General features: G+C 40.1%; 1 protein-coding gene across 1 annotated transcript in view; it reads left to right on the forward strand.

Moving 5' to 3' along the window:
- The window catches only part of EGF (epidermal growth factor), a 58,174-nt gene that overhangs the window by 30,075 nt on the left and 10,912 nt on the right, over positions 1–17,187 (forward strand). Inside the window, exons 12-21 of the mRNA XM_053941852.1 lie at positions 39–187; positions 1,824–1,928; positions 3,632–3,855; positions 7,154–7,321; positions 8,038–8,187; positions 8,644–8,790; positions 9,437–9,553; positions 10,562–10,687; positions 12,852–12,971; positions 15,093–15,243. Coding sequence (XP_053797827.1) covers positions 39–187; positions 1,824–1,928; positions 3,632–3,855; positions 7,154–7,321; positions 8,038–8,187; positions 8,644–8,790; positions 9,437–9,553; positions 10,562–10,687; positions 12,852–12,971; positions 15,093–15,243 — 1,457 coding nt within the window. The remainder of the gene's footprint in view (positions 1–38; positions 188–1,823; positions 1,929–3,631; positions 3,856–7,153; positions 7,322–8,037; positions 8,188–8,643; positions 8,791–9,436; positions 9,554–10,561; positions 10,688–12,851; positions 12,972–15,092; positions 15,244–17,187) is intronic.

A 17,187-nucleotide genomic window follows, 5' to 3' on the forward strand; every position in this document is an offset into this window, starting at 1 on the left:
TGAGAACTAATGGCACCTTGCCTGTTATTTATTCACAGGTCTACTTTGCCCACACTGCCTTGAAATGGATAGAACGAGCTAATCTGGATGGTTCAGATCGTGAAAAGGTTGTTCATGGAGCTATAGATACACCCGAAGGCCTTGCTGTGGACTGGATTAACCGTAAATTGTACTGGACGGACAGAGGGTACATGCTCCACAGTACATTTATGTTGAAGCATGCCATAAAATATTTGGAATAAATGACTGGTGATGCAGAAATAGCTGAGATATCATTCTAATTCTGTAGTGCTTCACATTCTGATTGGGTAGTTTTAGTTTCAAGTATATATGTTGGAAGGTTCTTTAAAGCTAAAATGCTGGAAGTTCACTTGCAGTCTGATACTGTATTTTTATCTTTGTCTTTCCAAGAAGCAAGGGTTTGGACTCAGTTGCAAGGAATCTAAAGTATGCACTGCATATGTACATATAGGTATGTGCACATGTGCATGTGAATATATTTCCTTACACTGTTTATTACATACATACGCTGCATGTGAGTATGTGTGTATAGGTTTATCTTTGTGTATCTATATCTATATCTATATATACATACACACATATATACATATAAGAAAGAATATTACTGTATTGATTACATCATGGGCAGAAGTCAGTGCTGTTGGCAGCTAGAATCATGTTATTGGAGAGTCTTTGTCAATTATCTCTGATAAAAGAGGAATGACTACTGCCAGACAATGTGACCACCTTTCAGCTGATACCTAAGCTTATATGTAGAGGGAAACAAAACTGACCTTTGATGAAAAGGCAGTTTCAGATCACAACAGATAGCGAAGACTCCTTGAAGAGTGGTCATGAGCTTTCAATATGATCCATAATTCATTAGTAAATAGAAAGTAATTTTGAGTGTTTAGACCACCCTCCTTCTCCATTTAAAATATTCTGCTAGTCTACTTCCTTGCTTTTGGGTACAATATTGTCACATGATTGAGGTGCTGTAGAAATATGCCAGTGTTTCTTGTGAAATGGGAGATTATGGTACTTCTCTCCATAAGTCAGGAGATCCAGGGGGAATATGAGACTTTGAACCTGCAACTTCCTTCTCACCCACTGCATTTACCTGATTATATTTCACATTTGCAGGAATATATTTCTCCTTCCATCTCTGTGGGGCCTCTTTTTGAAGGTTCAAAGAGGCATGGAAGGCTGTAGGCTTGCTTGCAGGTAGAGGCTGATATTTGTTTGGCAAGATGAATATTGCAGCAATAAAATCAGTTTTCTGGAAAAAAGGTGAATTGAAAGATTGGCAATGTGGATTCTATACTTGACTTGGTCACAGATTTTATGAGTAATCTTTAGAACCCTAGCCTCAGTCTTTCCTGCAAAATAGATGTAATATGTAAAATGACCAGTGATTTCTGGATGAAAAATGCTATGTAAAAGTACTGTTTAAAAAAATTCTTTACACATTTGATAATGGTATTCAGTTAGGAGTGTTTTTCTCCTGACTCCTTTTAAAGCTAGCATTTATCTATTAGTGATCATACTTGCAATTCATTATTCACCCAAAGAAGGAGAACTTCATGTCTTCTGCAGACCAGCAGGTATTTTATCATCATGCCCTGGAGCAGATAATGAAGCTGTAACATGAATTACTTGTTGATAAAACAACTAGACATCCCACATCAGCAGGATTACTTCCTGTCACTGTGGAATTATTTATTACAGCTAAACTAAAGCAATGCAAAGTCATAGTACATTCAGCCCAAGAAGGTAATTAAAAAGATGGCAGGGAGGACCTAACAGTGCTCTGTGTGTTGCAGGAAGGTGTGCATTGAAAGGAGCAATCTGAATGGAATGCAAAGAAAAATGATCATCTGGGAGGATCTCTCCCAGCCCCGAGGGATTGCCATTCACCCATTTGCTAAGTAAGGAGTGATAAACACAATAAATCATGTAATTCTTGTGGATGATTTTTAAAAATGAGTGTGCAAGCTTTGCCCTTTTGGCAGTCAAAATATGCATTAGCCTTATGCTGGGTTAGTCATTGCCTTGCAGAGCTGTGTGAAGTGTAATGTTTTATTGCAAGGTTTCTTTCATGAGCTGGGTCATGTTCATTTCTCATATAGATTTTAGAAGAAAGTAATTGGAGCATTAATGATACTGTATGCAGTTTAAGCCAAAGATAAGCATGAGCAACTGAGGTCACTGACAGCTGTAGGTGCCACACTACAAATTTGGATGGTTCCATATCCAGTAGTGTGAAGAAGGTAATTACTTTTAACCAGCTGTGCTTACAAAACTGCCTTTTTTATTTTTGGTCCATGTTTCAGTTTCAGAGGAAACTAAACCTAATTTACTGTTCTGGAGATTTTTTGTTTTAAATGCACCTTGTAGCTTCCTAACTAGTGTTGAAATGATCCCATGTGTTTAAACTCTTGATGAAATTCTGGCTGTTTCAATCAATGGCAAAGTCTCATGGATTTTTAATCAATATGCTTGTAGCAGGAGCATTTTAAATCTGGTTCTTTAAATTTTGTTTTGATGCTTGTATCCTGCTATAACTAACTACTGATGAATAAGAAAGAAGCAGGTTTGGGGAGGGTGTTTTGCTAGCTTGCCTCTGCCCATAAAAGACCAGAAAGAATATTTCAGTAGAGCTTGAATGCTATAGAAACATTTTGCAGGAAAACTCTGAAGAAAGGTAGGTGCTGCCAGATTGTTTAGTAGCATTATTGGTAGAGGCAAAGCATGCAAGGGGAAAGGGAGGAGGAAAGATCATTAAAAGCTTCTTCCTTTTTAGAAAGTTAAGGGTGAAAGGATGAACAAACATTATGGCAATGTCCATTGTTGTAATATTAAAGAGGAATGTGAAACACATTCGTTAGAGCAAAACTGCTCTAGTTAGAGCAAAACTGCTTGTGTAACTAAAGCTAAGTGAATCCCTGGGTTATTTCAGTAAACCTGACAGAGGCAACTTATGCCTGGGAAGATGAGCCCAAACTTCAGACATTATTTGCAATTATAGCTATCCCTGTTTTGAGTTGCCTTCTAGCACTCTCTGTTCATTGAAAACTGCTAAACACTCAGTGAGTAACACACAGGACTCTAGAGGGAGACCCTGAGAATCATGATTTTATTAAAGGAAGAAGGATTCTGGACCTGATATTGGTGTATTTGTTTTAAACAACATGCCTACTCTTGCTTGTTTTCCATGGGTAATGGGTAATTTTAGTTTTGTTTATTGTTGTATCCCTCTTTAGACAAGGGTCTGGCTAATGCATCATTTTCTCTTGTCTGGATTTGCTAAAACACCATCAGTTGTCACATGGAAAATCAAAAAGCAGGTATGAAGAGCTGAGGCAGTTAACATAGTCAGGAGTAGTTTTCCAGAGGTTTCATGCCAGTGAACAGGGTGAGGATTCTGCATAAGTCCCAGTGCAATCACCTGGAGTCTTATGGCAGGCGTGAAAAGATCAGCAGCCAATATGTTTGCTTGAAGCGTGCACTTTTTCTCCTATGGGCCAGGGCTCTATTGCTCTGATCTGACCTTTCTGCTTTGAAATAACTTCATGCAGAGAAGAACAAACATTTACTTACTGACTTCCTGTATTCATTTTGTTTTCTGAAGGAGATTATTCTGGACTGAGATGGGGGTCAATCCACGGATTGACAGCTCTTCATTAGATGGCTTCGATCGCCGGGTCGTAGCCAGCACTGGCCTGGTGTGGCCCAGTGGGATAGCTCTCGACTACTTGGCTGACAAGTTGTACTGGTGTGATGCTAAACAGGCTGTGGTTGAGAGTGCAAACCTGGATGGTTCTGGTCGTCGAATTCTTGCACAGAATGATGTAGGTGAGGCTTTGGGGTTGATAATTACCTGCCGCTGTTGGTCCATGTGTATGTGTATCTGCGTATGTGCATGAAAACTACCGGCCAGCTGCTGTGCTATATATCCCATGCTATGTTCAGGTTAATGACAGCACTTAAGTTCTTCATTCTATTACCCAGCTGACTTTTATTCGTTTTAGCAAAAGCACGTCTTTCTAACACTCTCTGCTTTTACGAAATAATCACTTTGCATTGCACAGAGAACTTCTCTGCCTTCACAAAAAAATGAAAAGAATCAAAAAAATTTAAAATGTGGTTTGCTTTTCCCATGCATGGCTGCTTAGTTAATTCAGGTTTTGCAGTGTTGATTGCATCAGTGAGTTATACTGACATAAGAAGAAAGGGAATTAATCTGGGTTTTTAAGGTCCTTGAAGAGCAAACCTGTATCTGCAATGTTGAGCACCAGAAGGATTCTAAACACACAACAGATACCAAATGAAAAATGATTTTACAATGTGCTGGTAGTTTTTATGGCTAAGATTTCTACTGCTTGACACATAACTGTGTTGTTCTGGAGCAAGAGAACAGAGGTGTTAGCAACAAGGAACTGATGATGTACCACGTCCAAAGTAAACCATGTGTTTAAGAATCTTGTACATGGCAAATTAGTTTCTGGAGAGGACAATTCCTTTTGATCATGGGATCTCTCTGGGGACCATTTTGTAGGTGAGCATACAAGACATGGGCAGAGTGAGGACTCATAGCTCAATACCATGACTGCTGTGGGTAACTTTAAGGTTACTCTGTTGAGCAGCCTCTGTTCTAGTCTGCGCTCTGGGAAGGCTTGTGTTCATCACCTAAGCCAGATACCCTCCCAGTCCTTTGGAGGTGAGTGAAGTGAGGTCCTGGAGGAATCAGTGTTCTTCAGTTTATAAGACATCAAAAGGCCCAAGGAGAGACACTTTCCAGCCTTCTCTCTTCCCTTTGCTCCCGTGGCAACTGCTCCACCAGGAATGGGGCAGATCTGCAAAGGAGGACCTTGAAATCTGATCAAAGTTTCATTTTGCTTCTCCACAAGGAGTAAGACAGTGCCTTACAGGGAGAAAACAGAGAAGGAGAGCTAGGGGCACTATAGGAACATGGATTATGAGAAAGGAGCAGTGATACAGCTGTTTGGAGGTGAGAGAAAAGGATATGAACATCTGTATTTGAGAAGGTGAAAGAGCTGAAGACCTGTAGGGGGATGAATTTAGAGAAGCATGTTCTGATAATTTGCTAATGCTGTTAGTGAAGACTGGAATTCAGTTTTTGTTGTTGAACAGCTGTACACTGGAGGACGGGAAGGTGGCACCTCTTCATAGGTGCTCTGCTGTAACATGAATTTTTATAACAGCAGCTCCCTCTAGTGCCCCTGTACTGAGAGCTCATTCAGTAGAGCTGCGTGCCAAACAGGTAAATTATTTCTGCTCTTCCACCTAATCCCATTTTCAGCTGTAAGTAACACAGCCCATAATAAGCTGCCTAAGGCAACGAAGAACACAACTATCCCTTTTGTTTAGGCACTGGGTCGCATTTATACTGTTCCTGCTGTCTCCATTGACTGACACTATGCTTCTGATTTTAATCCTTAATGTATTTGCAAAATAAGAGGTGAATAAATTGCTGGTCAAAGCAGAATGCTGTTTATGAATAGAGCAAACTACAGATCCTAAAACTGTGAGGAAATGTTTGGTTGGGGACAGTATCTAGATCTTGGTCTAGTAGTTCAAATTTAATGGAAAGAAAAGGTAAGAATCAAGATCAGTGATTAAGCATGGGTCAGTGGAGGTAGTTAGCTGCCAATAATACACTCTTCAAATAACACTAAAGAACACTTACACAGTGTCTTAGAATTTTTTTTTTTGTCCAGGACTGTTTTTTTTCAGTTTATTTGTGAGGTGAATTTATCCATACATACTCCTTTCCCAAGGTTCTAATTGTTATCTGTATTGGTTATCTGCTGTTTTATTTTCTTGCCTTTGATTTTTAACTTTTTTTTTTAAGAAAATACATGTTGAGATCCCAATTTCATTACTGAAATCAAACACTACCTAGTTGAGGTCTACACCAAGAAGCAAAAGCACAGACCATAAAAATCATGTGCTTAAAATAACATACTTTCTGAGGGGCTCAGACTGCAGTAGTAGAGTGCAGTGCCACAGAGGCTCTAAGGATCACAGCAAAGCAAACCTTCTTCAGCCAGGAAGCATCCACTCTGAAGCCAGGTGTACATCCATGGAAGAATAGCGTCCATGGAAGAATAGCACCTTCCATTGATTGCAAAAAGCTTGCCCAAAGGCTACCTTGAAAGCAGGAAATTCCTATGCATAGTCCCATATGGACTAATGACAATTTTCTATCATGAGAGATTAGAAAGAGTCAGAATCATTTTGTAAAGATCTTTATGTCTGCCATTATTTATATGAAATTGTCCTTTGGATTCTGAATTGCTGAGCTTATCTCTGAAAGTCAAACGAGGGATCTGAGTTTTCCTAGTGCAGATAATGTTATGCTACCAAGGAAAAGTTCCTGTGCTCTGAACTTGGGGTGGAATTTCTTGCAGCTACTGTTAGTCCTGTAATTGTTAGGTGCCTGGTTGAAGCTGATGTCTAGGATCCTGTTGTCATCAGTGAAAAGAGAAGAAGTTACCTGGATGACCTATTGCCTCCTGTGGTTTATGTTAGCTGGTCATATGCCCCTCTGCATTGCACTTGCACGTACTCTGGGCACATGCAGAGGCTGCACACTGGCTTTGGGGCCCTACCAGGAGTCAGTGGCTGCAGGGTCTGTAGCTCCCAGGCTGCCCCGTGCCAGGATGCTTATGCAGGATGACACATGCCATGAGCTCCTTTCCTCCTTTTATTGTGAAGACTGCAAAAGGGGCTGTGGCACCTCAGCAGCTCTCTGCCCAGGCCATGCAGTGGCAGAGGAGGGAGGTACTCTAATTCTGAAAGGCTGGTCCCAAGGTTGCCTCAAGAAATGATGATGTGTGAGGTAGAAGCATCTTGTGAGCTAGATCTGGTTGGAAGTCACCAGAAGTATAGAGTGTGTACTGAGCCAGGCAAGTGTCACAGCCTCCTTTGCTAAGAGCACAAGTAACCTGTGCCCTTGGTCCATTGTCCACAGACACAAATCCCTCTCCGTGGGAAATCAAAGTGGTGTGCTGGCTATGGTTAGGCCCCTGTGTTAGAAGTTGATCTATGTGCAGACAATGCTTTCCTTTACAGGGTTTCTTGTGTGTGTTCTACAGATGTGGAAATGATAAACCTAATGTCTTTGTAGGCCACCCTTTTGCTGTAACGGTGTTTGAGGACCACCTGTGGTTTTCTGACTGGGCTAGGCCATCACTAGTGAGGGTGGACAAGAAGACCGGCCAAAACAGGGTACGTCTTCGAGGCAGCATGCTGAGACCCTCATCAGTGGTTGTAGTTCATCCTTTGGCGAAACCAGGTACACTGCAAAAAATCAAGCAGTCATTCCCTTCCAGCCTCCTCTTGTTCACTGATACCAGTAGAATAGATGTCCTTGGATAGAAGATTATCTTCTCAGAAATAGGCTCTTTAAAAAGCCTTGCATAGTCAGACTGGCATTTATTGAAAACATCATCTGGGCATGTGTCCCAGGAATGCTGACAGATTTATGTTCATGCTCAGGAATAGATGCTGATCAATTGCCATGAGGCTACCACAGTCTTCTAATTCCTATTTATCCTAGTCTATTAGCACCCCATACACACCAATAATAACAAATGACATGAGGAAAGATTTTTTGAGATTTTTTAGTTTTTGATCAAATAATTTGATTTTCTGTTGGGAACAATCTCCCTGTAAGCATAAATGAATAATGCAATAGACCAGGATTGAGAGAAGGTAATCACAGGTTCCTTATGTCCTTGAAATATTAGGACTCTAAATATCAAAGGAGAAACAATAAAGGAAATTAAAAAATCCGGTACCTGCGTTAAATACATAGTACATGAATCTCTTTTCCTGACAGGGGCTAGGTAATAATATCTATGCTTTACTATATGCATTTGTTGTTACAAAAAAAAAAATCCTAGTTTTTGTCAGTCCTTATTCTTTCTCCAGCTGCTTCAACTCTGCATGTCTAAACAGAGATGTTGACTGAAGGAGCAGCTTGTTAATTTTCCTATTTTTCTTCATTAGGGGCAAATCCTTGCCTTTATGAGAATGGAGGCTGTGATCAGATCTGTGAAAACAGTTTTGGAATTGTCCACTGCAAATGCCATCCAGGATTTGGGAAAACTCAAGATGGAAAATCCTGTCATGCTCTGGATTCTTCCAACTCAACAGCAGGTACAGTCCTCCAGTTCCCAAAAAGACTCCCCTCAAACCCTCGAGGATCGTGAGAGGTAGCACTGGAAAAATTCACCTTGCTCTAACATAGAAATTATGATTTCTCTGAAGAATGAAAATGCTGGAATGCTGTCCTTGGGACAACAAGACAACAGACATGTTGTCTGACCACTGTAATTTTTCCCTTGGCATTTTAGCAGTGAAAAAAGAGTGCGCAGTGCTGATAAGTATTGTGAGCAACAAGTCACATTCTTTGTCTTCTGTATTTGAGAAAACTCACCAGTGAGTGCTTTTAGGAATAATTTGATGTCAGAAACAGGTTCGTCTGGGAGGATACTGATTGTTATTTTAAAAGGAAACCACCATGATTATTGGAAAATAGACAAGTATTTGAAAATCAGATGGCTATTTCAGTAGATTTAAATAGTCCATGTCATTTTTTCTTGTCTTTTTCAGGAAGTGTCTCTGTGCACAAGGAGGTAATGCCAATGCCACCACCAGAGACTGTACTCCAGAGCACACGGAGCACTGGGATTTTTAAGGGTGCAGACAGTGGGGAAAAGCAGAAAATAATTTTTTTTACATCTGAAATCATGGTATCAGGTATAGTCTGATGGTTATCTCCCTTATGCTTACTCTGAGGCTCTGAACAGCCTCAGAGCCTCAGGTTTATAGAGCAGAAAGAAGTAACAGACCTTAAAGAAAGAGAGGTTCATTGTTGAGACTGGTGGTATTCATGCTCTTAATCTTCTAACAAGAACTTGGGTCTGTGCAATTATTCCAGGTAGGACTGCTTGTTTTGTTTGTGTCTATATTCCTTGGCTACATCAACAAAAATTGATAATCTTATCCTGGTCTAGAGAACAAGCATTTCTAATTTGGAACACTTGAGAAAGTCTCTCCTTTAGGTCTTTAAGTATATTGCATTCCTCTAAAAAAAGTTAAAACAAACCCATTGAATTCTACATATGTCTGATGACATTAGAGCATTAACTTTTGCAATAGGTTTTGAATAAAATATTCAGAAATCCTGAGACTGAATGAAATGTCAACTCCATCTAGACAAGGAACAGCTGCACTGATTGTATTGGCTTGTCATTATTAATCCTGGAGAGCTGTTTCAAACTTTGACTGTATGTTCTGGTTTTCTTATTTTGTTTATCTGTAATATAGATATACACTACCTCCTTTGATATTTGCAAATACATCTACTGGTTTGTTTTTTGTTTTTGTTTTGCTTATGCTATAGATGAAGATGACTGCACTGCACTAGAATGTTATGTCAATGCAGAGTGTGTTTTACTGGAAGATGGTGCTATGTGCCAGTGTTTGAAAGGATTTACCAGGAAGGGGAAATCATGCTATGGTAATAAAAACCATTATTATAACTTTTGAAAAATTGTAGACTGGGAGGGAGGGTGAAAATCGATCTCCTTTCATATTGGCAGCTCTGCTGTGTGAGGCATCAGAGAAGGGTCAATAGTATGAAAGGAATAATGATCTGAACGCATGTGAGATGAAATGGCTAATTATCACATGCCTTTTTTTCCCCCTTGAGCCATGAGTGTTAATCCTATTAACAAGCAATAACATGGATAATAGACATATAATGTATTTATTTGTAAAAATTGGCTAATTATAAAAGCTCAGTCCATAGACATGATAGTTAGTGTATAATTTAGACATAAGGAATCTCTTCAACATTAGTATTCCTGATGTAATATTTATATAAAAATGCTGCTCTAGATTCTTTCAAGCACTAGAAAGACTCTAACAGCCATGCAAAACATTGCTAAGGATGCTCTTAAGTTTCTGGACTTGTTTGCAACATAAATGGATTAACTGTTTTGCTCTCAGAAAGGTCAAGAGAGTTAGAAACAGAAAAAGAATACCATTTGGTGGCTAAACATGAAGAGACTCAGAAGAATCTGTGTTACTATGGAAAGGGAAAAAATTGTAAGCTGAATTGGGCATACATTTTTTCCACTGTAGTACTTTTTCTTTTTTTAAGCCTGTGTGTTCTTTTATAAAACCAAGTTGCTAAATGCTCTTAGAGGTCTTCTTCAACTTAATGGATTATCTGATTCTATAACATAAAGCTATTTTTGAATCAGATCATTTCCTCTGAACAGGTTTTTTTTAAGCAAATGATATTTGTGATATCATTTTGTTGATTCTCTTGGATTTTAGAACACCCCCGTCAAATTTCATACCAAAAAAGACCGCAAAGTCCTCCTCTTCCCATTTGCTTCACACGCACAAATGCCAAGTGACTGCAGAGTCTGAGGGAGATCCATGGTGCAGGTGTCTCAGGGTATCGACTGAGGCAATGGTTTCGTGACCCAAGTGTCCTGTCCCTTGCTGTGTCCCACAGACGTGGACGAGTGCGCTGTGCACATGGACCGCTGCAATCGAAGCGTGTCCGACTGCATCAACACGGAAGGGGGCTACGTCTGCCAGTGCCTGCAAGGCTACGCTGGAGATGGAGTCCATTGCTATGGTATGGGCATGTGTGAGGGCTCGGCCCGGGCTGGAAGGCTGGGGCATTTCTGCCTTTGTGGTTCCTTCTCCCTGTTTGAAATGCGGTAACCTCAGCAATTGATCAATATGCAAAGCTTGTAGTTGTCAGGGAATATCTCCTCTCAGTGTTTGCACTCTTTTTAGTGGCTATAAAAGGAGAGAGAGGAAGAGTGAAGGGGAGGAGGGAAGGGGAGGTGAAGCAGTAGAGCTCTATTGGAAATCGTTGCCATGAATATAAACGAAAGCAGGTATTGAGTGTGTCATAATACTCATCAAATAATTCCAGGTCTGTTTAATAGGCATGAGGATCAAGGTGTGACACTGACAACTTGAGTACATTTACAGTCTTGTTAATAATCAGACCCACTGATTTTCCCATTCAGCTGTAATGCCAGGTCTTTAGTTCATTCCCTACATCTCCTAAATTCTTAATCTATTTTAGTGGTAAACATGAACAGGAAGCTTTTCCTCTCCAGTATTTGACTAGCACACAGTTTTTTTCAGAGCTTTATGAGAGTCTTGCCTTCTCTTTTGTCCTTTTCTTTTACTTTTTTCCTTTCTAGCCTAATTCAAAGCCCAATAAGTTTGAACCAATTCTTACATAATCCTTACTGGACTTGGTTCTTCAACACTGATTAGGATGACTGAAAAATTAAGAACAATATAATTGTTATGGGTACAGCGTGAAAAGTATCAGAGGCAGAAGAATCTAGAAGGTCTTTTGCCTGCAGGGGTGAGAGACAGAGATCATGTCTTTGAGGGTGTTTGGAAGTGCAGATGGAAGTGCACACAGAAGTGCCAAGGTCCTCTTGCTGACCCAGCACAATGTAGAAGGCAAGTCCTCAAGCAGCCCTAGGCTCTTACTGTCTTACTTACCACTATACTGTGGTATAGTTGTTCAGGATGTAGTACCTTCCACTGTCATTGAAAAACAGTCCATTATCTTCCTGAAGTCTTTAAGTCCAGAAAACAGATTCTCAGCATTTTATAAATGATGTAGTATTATTAAGATGTAAACATAACTGAATCTAATTTTGTGTTCAATTACTTGAAATGTACTATGAAAGCCAGAAACTGGTAAGTGATTTTGTGCTTCAGTTGTAAGCGCCTGCATGCATGCACAGTGTCCAGGAATGTGATGGTATGTTCAGTGATAGCACACAATGAGTTCATGTGGTGTTGGTGAAATCACATTTCATGAAATATGCTGCAGCAGTTGTGTTCCCCTCCCCCCCATTTTTTTTTAAGTGCTCTGAATTTTCTATACTGTTTTGAGCTAGATCCAGTTAATTTTACTGTAGAAAAATTCCCAGCAGTTTAAGCAATCATTTCACAAAAATTGGAGTAGCAGATCTGTGATTCCCCAAAGCAGACCCAGCACATGCATTCTGCTGACAGTTCATAAAGTGAATCAGAGGCTCCCAAACTCTGCAGTGTGAACCAAAGTTTTCACCTTTGTGGGGGGGTGCTTTGGCGCTTAGCAAGGTGGAGGTGGCCAGCCTGGCAGGGGCTGCTGCCATGGGCTTTGGAGAGAAGGTGTGGGGGTGGGAGGAGGGTGTGCAGCAGAATGGGGATGAGAAATGTGTATGAACCTAACACGGTCTCTGGGCCTGGAAACTCTTGTAGTCAGGGAGCCTCTTCACAGTCCTTCAAAACCTCACAGGTGTTTGAGGTGTTTGCACAAACTGAATAATCCTAGACACTTTTCTTCTGCCTAAACTCTTGTTGGGCTGAACTAGGTGGGTGGTACAGGGGTGGGCAGCTCTCCGCTCCCAACTCTTCTGCTGTGTTACTGCAAGAATGCCGGCGTATGGATCCAGGCTGCAAGCTAGGACTAGCAATGCCAGGACAATACATCTGATACAAACAAGTCTCCTCTTCAACTCTGCTGTACTTGTTACATTTCATGGGGAAGCCTTGCCCTCCCTCTCCCTGTGGAGAGTTTCTGCAGCACAGCATGCTCTTGCTATAGGAAGTGTGCTGGTTGCTTTTCCATTAGGCTTTCCATGAAGGCATATTTGCAGAGGAAGAGGTCTCTGGTGTTTTTCCCCACTGCCTGGGGAGCGCAGTGCTGCTACTGCTGCCCTTTTAGCAGGTGCTCTCAGGCATTTCATTCCTCTAACTGCAGCCTGTTTGGGTGACAGATATTGATGAGTGCAAGACGGGGTCCCACACCTGTGGAGAAAACATGACCTGCACAAATACAGAAGGAAACTTCACTTGCTCGTGTGCTGATCATGCTTCTGGAACTGGCGTCGGTTGCAGTGAGTAAACGGAGTGAGCAAATAAAACAAAGTGGCCCTAAATTAAGAGCTGTGTCCTTGGATAAATTGTTATGCCTGGAAACTAAAGGATTCCTGTATAGTAACATCCTGAGCAGATTGTGGATCCATTTAGCATTGCCTTTAGGAGGCTGTTTTGTGGTGGACTAAGGAGAACCAATCCAAATTTAGTAAGGAAATATCTACATTAAGGTTCAATGTAAATTTTTTACTGTCTAAATGTACCAACAAATTTATCAAATGTCATTTACAATCTACAGCAGAAGTAAATGCTCCTTGAAAGTAACATTTTTTGAGGGTAATTTCAGTCTGTGCCATTTTCCAAACTTCCTGTGCCTTCTGTTACTTTGCAGAAGGCTAGCACAGGAAATGTACATGATTTAAGTGCCATTTGATTCTTCAGTACAAGCTTGTCTTTCAGTTCCAGTCACTAATTGTTCAAAAGGGCTCTGAAAATCCTTAGAAAATCTGATTATCAATTTACTGAAGGGAACTGCTAAAAGTTCAGCACTAGTGACTATCTGACCTTCATTTTGGTGCCTCAATGAGGTAGCAGCATTCTCTGGAAATGAGAGTGACTCATTCTTTTACTCTGTGTCAACCCTGTTGGTCAGGGTGAATTTTACTCCAGATTGAGTGATTTTCTGATGATGGAGGGACATTGTGTGATTGTCACAGAGCTGTTTCTTCAGAAAAACAAGGAAATTACAGCTTTCTTAAATAGAGCACCTATCAGGATTCCCACTCCCATTTCAGTCACTTAATCTTTCAGTAGTTTCAGGTGTCACTCAGGAAATGATGATTTTAAATGATGCATGACTTGGAAATAATGTTTCCTAGGTCCCTCATGTGTCAGTCTGATCCCATGTCTTTATAGATGTTAACACACTGTTTTAGCTCTTTGCCTAATAAGTTCTTTTAGCAAGATGATTTTCTTTGCTGAATGCATGCACACCTGGGGTTCACTATAATCACTCATCCCTTTCCATTCAGGCTCTTTGCCATGGCAGTTCTCCTGCAAATGAAATTTTAAAACCCAAATGTCATTGAAGGTCATGTTGCAATAAAACTGGTGTGAGTCATAGAACTGACCCCATAATTGTATGAGAATGATTAGGCGTGTCTCTGCTAATCCATACTGCCAGATATTCTTTGCCATGATGCTGTTTTGTTCTGACCTATAGATTTGTTGTAGCATCAAAGTAGGCATGAAAACACTCTTTTTCTTTAAGGGCATGTCTGCACTGTGGTCACGCTGTGCAGAGATATCAGTGCTACCTTTAAAACTAGCTAGTTTGGATAGGTGTGTAGGTGGCAGCATGTGTGATTCAGAGCAGGCTGCAGAGCCCTTAACCATAGGGCTCCCTGCTCCCCCAGTGATGCTCTTATCTGTACCTGAACTAACCTGAAAAAGTAAAAAATGTGATCTGCCATCTCACATAGAGGCAATTAATTGAATGGCAGCAGAGTAGAAACAATCTGCATAAGAATGACATATTGCTTGTGAAAGCTTCTGAGTCTGAGGTCCAAGTGCATGAAATACAGTCATCCTTCACCTCTGCCTTTCACCCTGGTAATTTATGCATGGTAGAGATGTACCATATATCAAAGCTGCGTAAGTTGCAAAAATAATTTCAGACTAAGCACCTAGAAAGTTGGTGCAGTTTTTTTTCAGGGCTGGGCTCATACATCTAAACACACAGAACTCAGTCAATCACTGTAGGTCTTTCACTGTAAATTGAAAATATTTAGATATTTAAATATTATATTAATATATGAATATATTATTGTATCACACTAATAATAGGATATATTTATATTTGTATATTTTTGACTAGTATTTATAAATAATAAATTATAATAAATAAAAATATATTGAGACATAATATTTACATATCAACATATCATATTTAGTAATTTTATCTATATTTCTGCTTGCCTAAATTTGATAACAACATAAGAAAATAGGTGAAACCAAGTCATTAATAGAAATTGGATATTTTTATCTAGTTTAGTACCTTGAAGTTCTGGAACTCTTTCATAAGATTATGTTGCCAATGAGGCCAAAGGTTTGAGATGTCCTTGTGAAACCATCTGTTTCAGAATCTACCGTTCCCCCAGCTGCTGCCAGCAATGAGTACACTACAAAGGCTGTGCAAGGTGATGTTGTAGGATGTCCTCCTTCGTACGAGTCATACTGCCTCCATGGTGGAGTGTGCAATTATGTTTCTGACCTACAAGACTATGCCTGCAAGTAAGTACAGAAATTTGTATTTTCTCTGCTGAAGAATGGCACCCTTGGAATGGTACCTTCAGTTTACTGCAGGCAGTGAAGATTTTGTCCATGAATGATCTGTTCATCCCTCATGTCACACATTAGCATTCTTATTTCCTCTTTCCTGTAAGTGATCAGTGTAATTTTCGGTGCATGGTCACTCCAGTCACACATGTTGCAATTAATGGTAGGATTGGATTTGTTCCCTGAGCACTTGATTCTTTGGAAATGGGAGGTAAGTTGTTAAATGACTTGAAAGAGGTGCCTTCTCTCTCTCCTGTACATGTTCTGCTGACTTGCACCTCCCTCTTGGCCTTGCTGTTCATGTGTAGCATTCACTGGGATGGAAGAGGACACCTCTGTCTTGTCTTCTCTTACTGGGGCCAGGGAGTATTCTTCCGGTGTCAGCATCTCCCATTACAGAAAGGCAGAAATGGGTAGGATATAATTGCCCTCTTAAAAACAGGGAGAGTTACAATAGGACCTCAAAATTGAGACCTACTTCCCCTGTTGATATTTTTAACCCTGTCAATATTTTTGTGAAGCCTAATTCTGGGTTCCCCAAATGCAGGTACTGATAAAAACAAGGAGACTCTCATCTCCCAAGAAGTCAGCCTTGGCTTGATCAATGTGACAACCTAGTCCCCTGGGGTAATCATTTCTTCAAAACATTTAGTGCTGGCATTTAAGTGTGTAACCTGATTATATTTGAAGCTGTACTCAAAATCTTTCTTCAAAATCAAGCATAAAATCTTCGCAATGGGACAAATCCAATGCCTGCCTCCTCCCCCAGGGTCATAGGTGGTAAGTGAGGACCTGTACAGGGGGTGGATGCTGTCCCAGGGTAGGCAAATCTCTCTCTGTGTCTCAGGCTTTCTTATTTCGAAATGTGAGAGGTCTCCCCTGCCTAAAGACCTCTGTACCTGTAAGAATAGGAAAGGAATGTGTCTCGTGTGCATATATGGGAATGAAGTTGATGCTTTGTGCTGTGGATCTCCTGAGCTCAGCAAAGCTCTTGGGCAAAGACATTATGGGAGACAGACTCATGGTCATCTCTGGTACTTGTTTTGAATTTTTAGTGTAACTTTTAGAGGGACAGTAAGCTATCTATTTTCACCTCAGAAATTTCTTCTCTCAAAACTGAAGAGTCTAAACCTGCAGAACTTTCAAATTGGATCAGATTTTTTTTTCTTTTAATTGTTAGGTGTTAGTGCATAATGAGAATTCAAATCTACATATTTTTCAGTTTTGGAAGTGGAAGCAGTTAAAAAATTTAAGAGCAGCCATGCTGTTGGGGTTTGTGTGTGGGCGTTGCTGGATTCTGTCCCCGCTGAATCCTCACTAGATGGCAGCATTCATTCACGTAGGCTCTAATGTATTAACTACCGAAGGGAAGGAATGGAAAAACGTTATCCAGCAAAAATCACATACCAAATGTGATTTGTATTTTAATTAGTGAAAGATCATATACTAGAAAGTAGATCTGCCAGAATGTTTGAAATTCATTGTAATTTAACCTTTAAAAATTAGCATTTTTTCCGCCTTCCAGCACACACACATTCTAAATTTTAACAGAATGAGAGTGCTTGTGCCTGACTAAATAATGAATGCTGATATAACGTTTTCATGACATTAAGTAAAAGCTGCTGCAGTTCAAATCCTGCTTCTTTTTCTCATTTGACTAGCTCTTGGACTTGAATAAAATTAGACCAGTTAGAATTGTGATGAATTGAGCCTACATTGCTGAGGGATTGTTATAAACTGAGCAAACTTTTCATTTTTTTCCATTTATTATTTATGTCTTGCCTTGCATAGTAAAACCAGTCTGGGATTATTTCTTGATGTATTTTTCACTTTCTAGTAATTTTGATTTGAGGGTTTCATGCATTGATGGAATATTTCTATATTGGGTTTTACAATGGT

The sequence above is a fragment of the Vidua chalybeata genome, chromosome 4 (assembly GCF_026979565.1).
Source record: "Vidua chalybeata isolate OUT-0048 chromosome 4, bVidCha1 merged haplotype, whole genome shotgun sequence".
Taxonomy (NCBI): domain Eukaryota; kingdom Metazoa; phylum Chordata; class Aves; order Passeriformes; family Viduidae; genus Vidua; species Vidua chalybeata.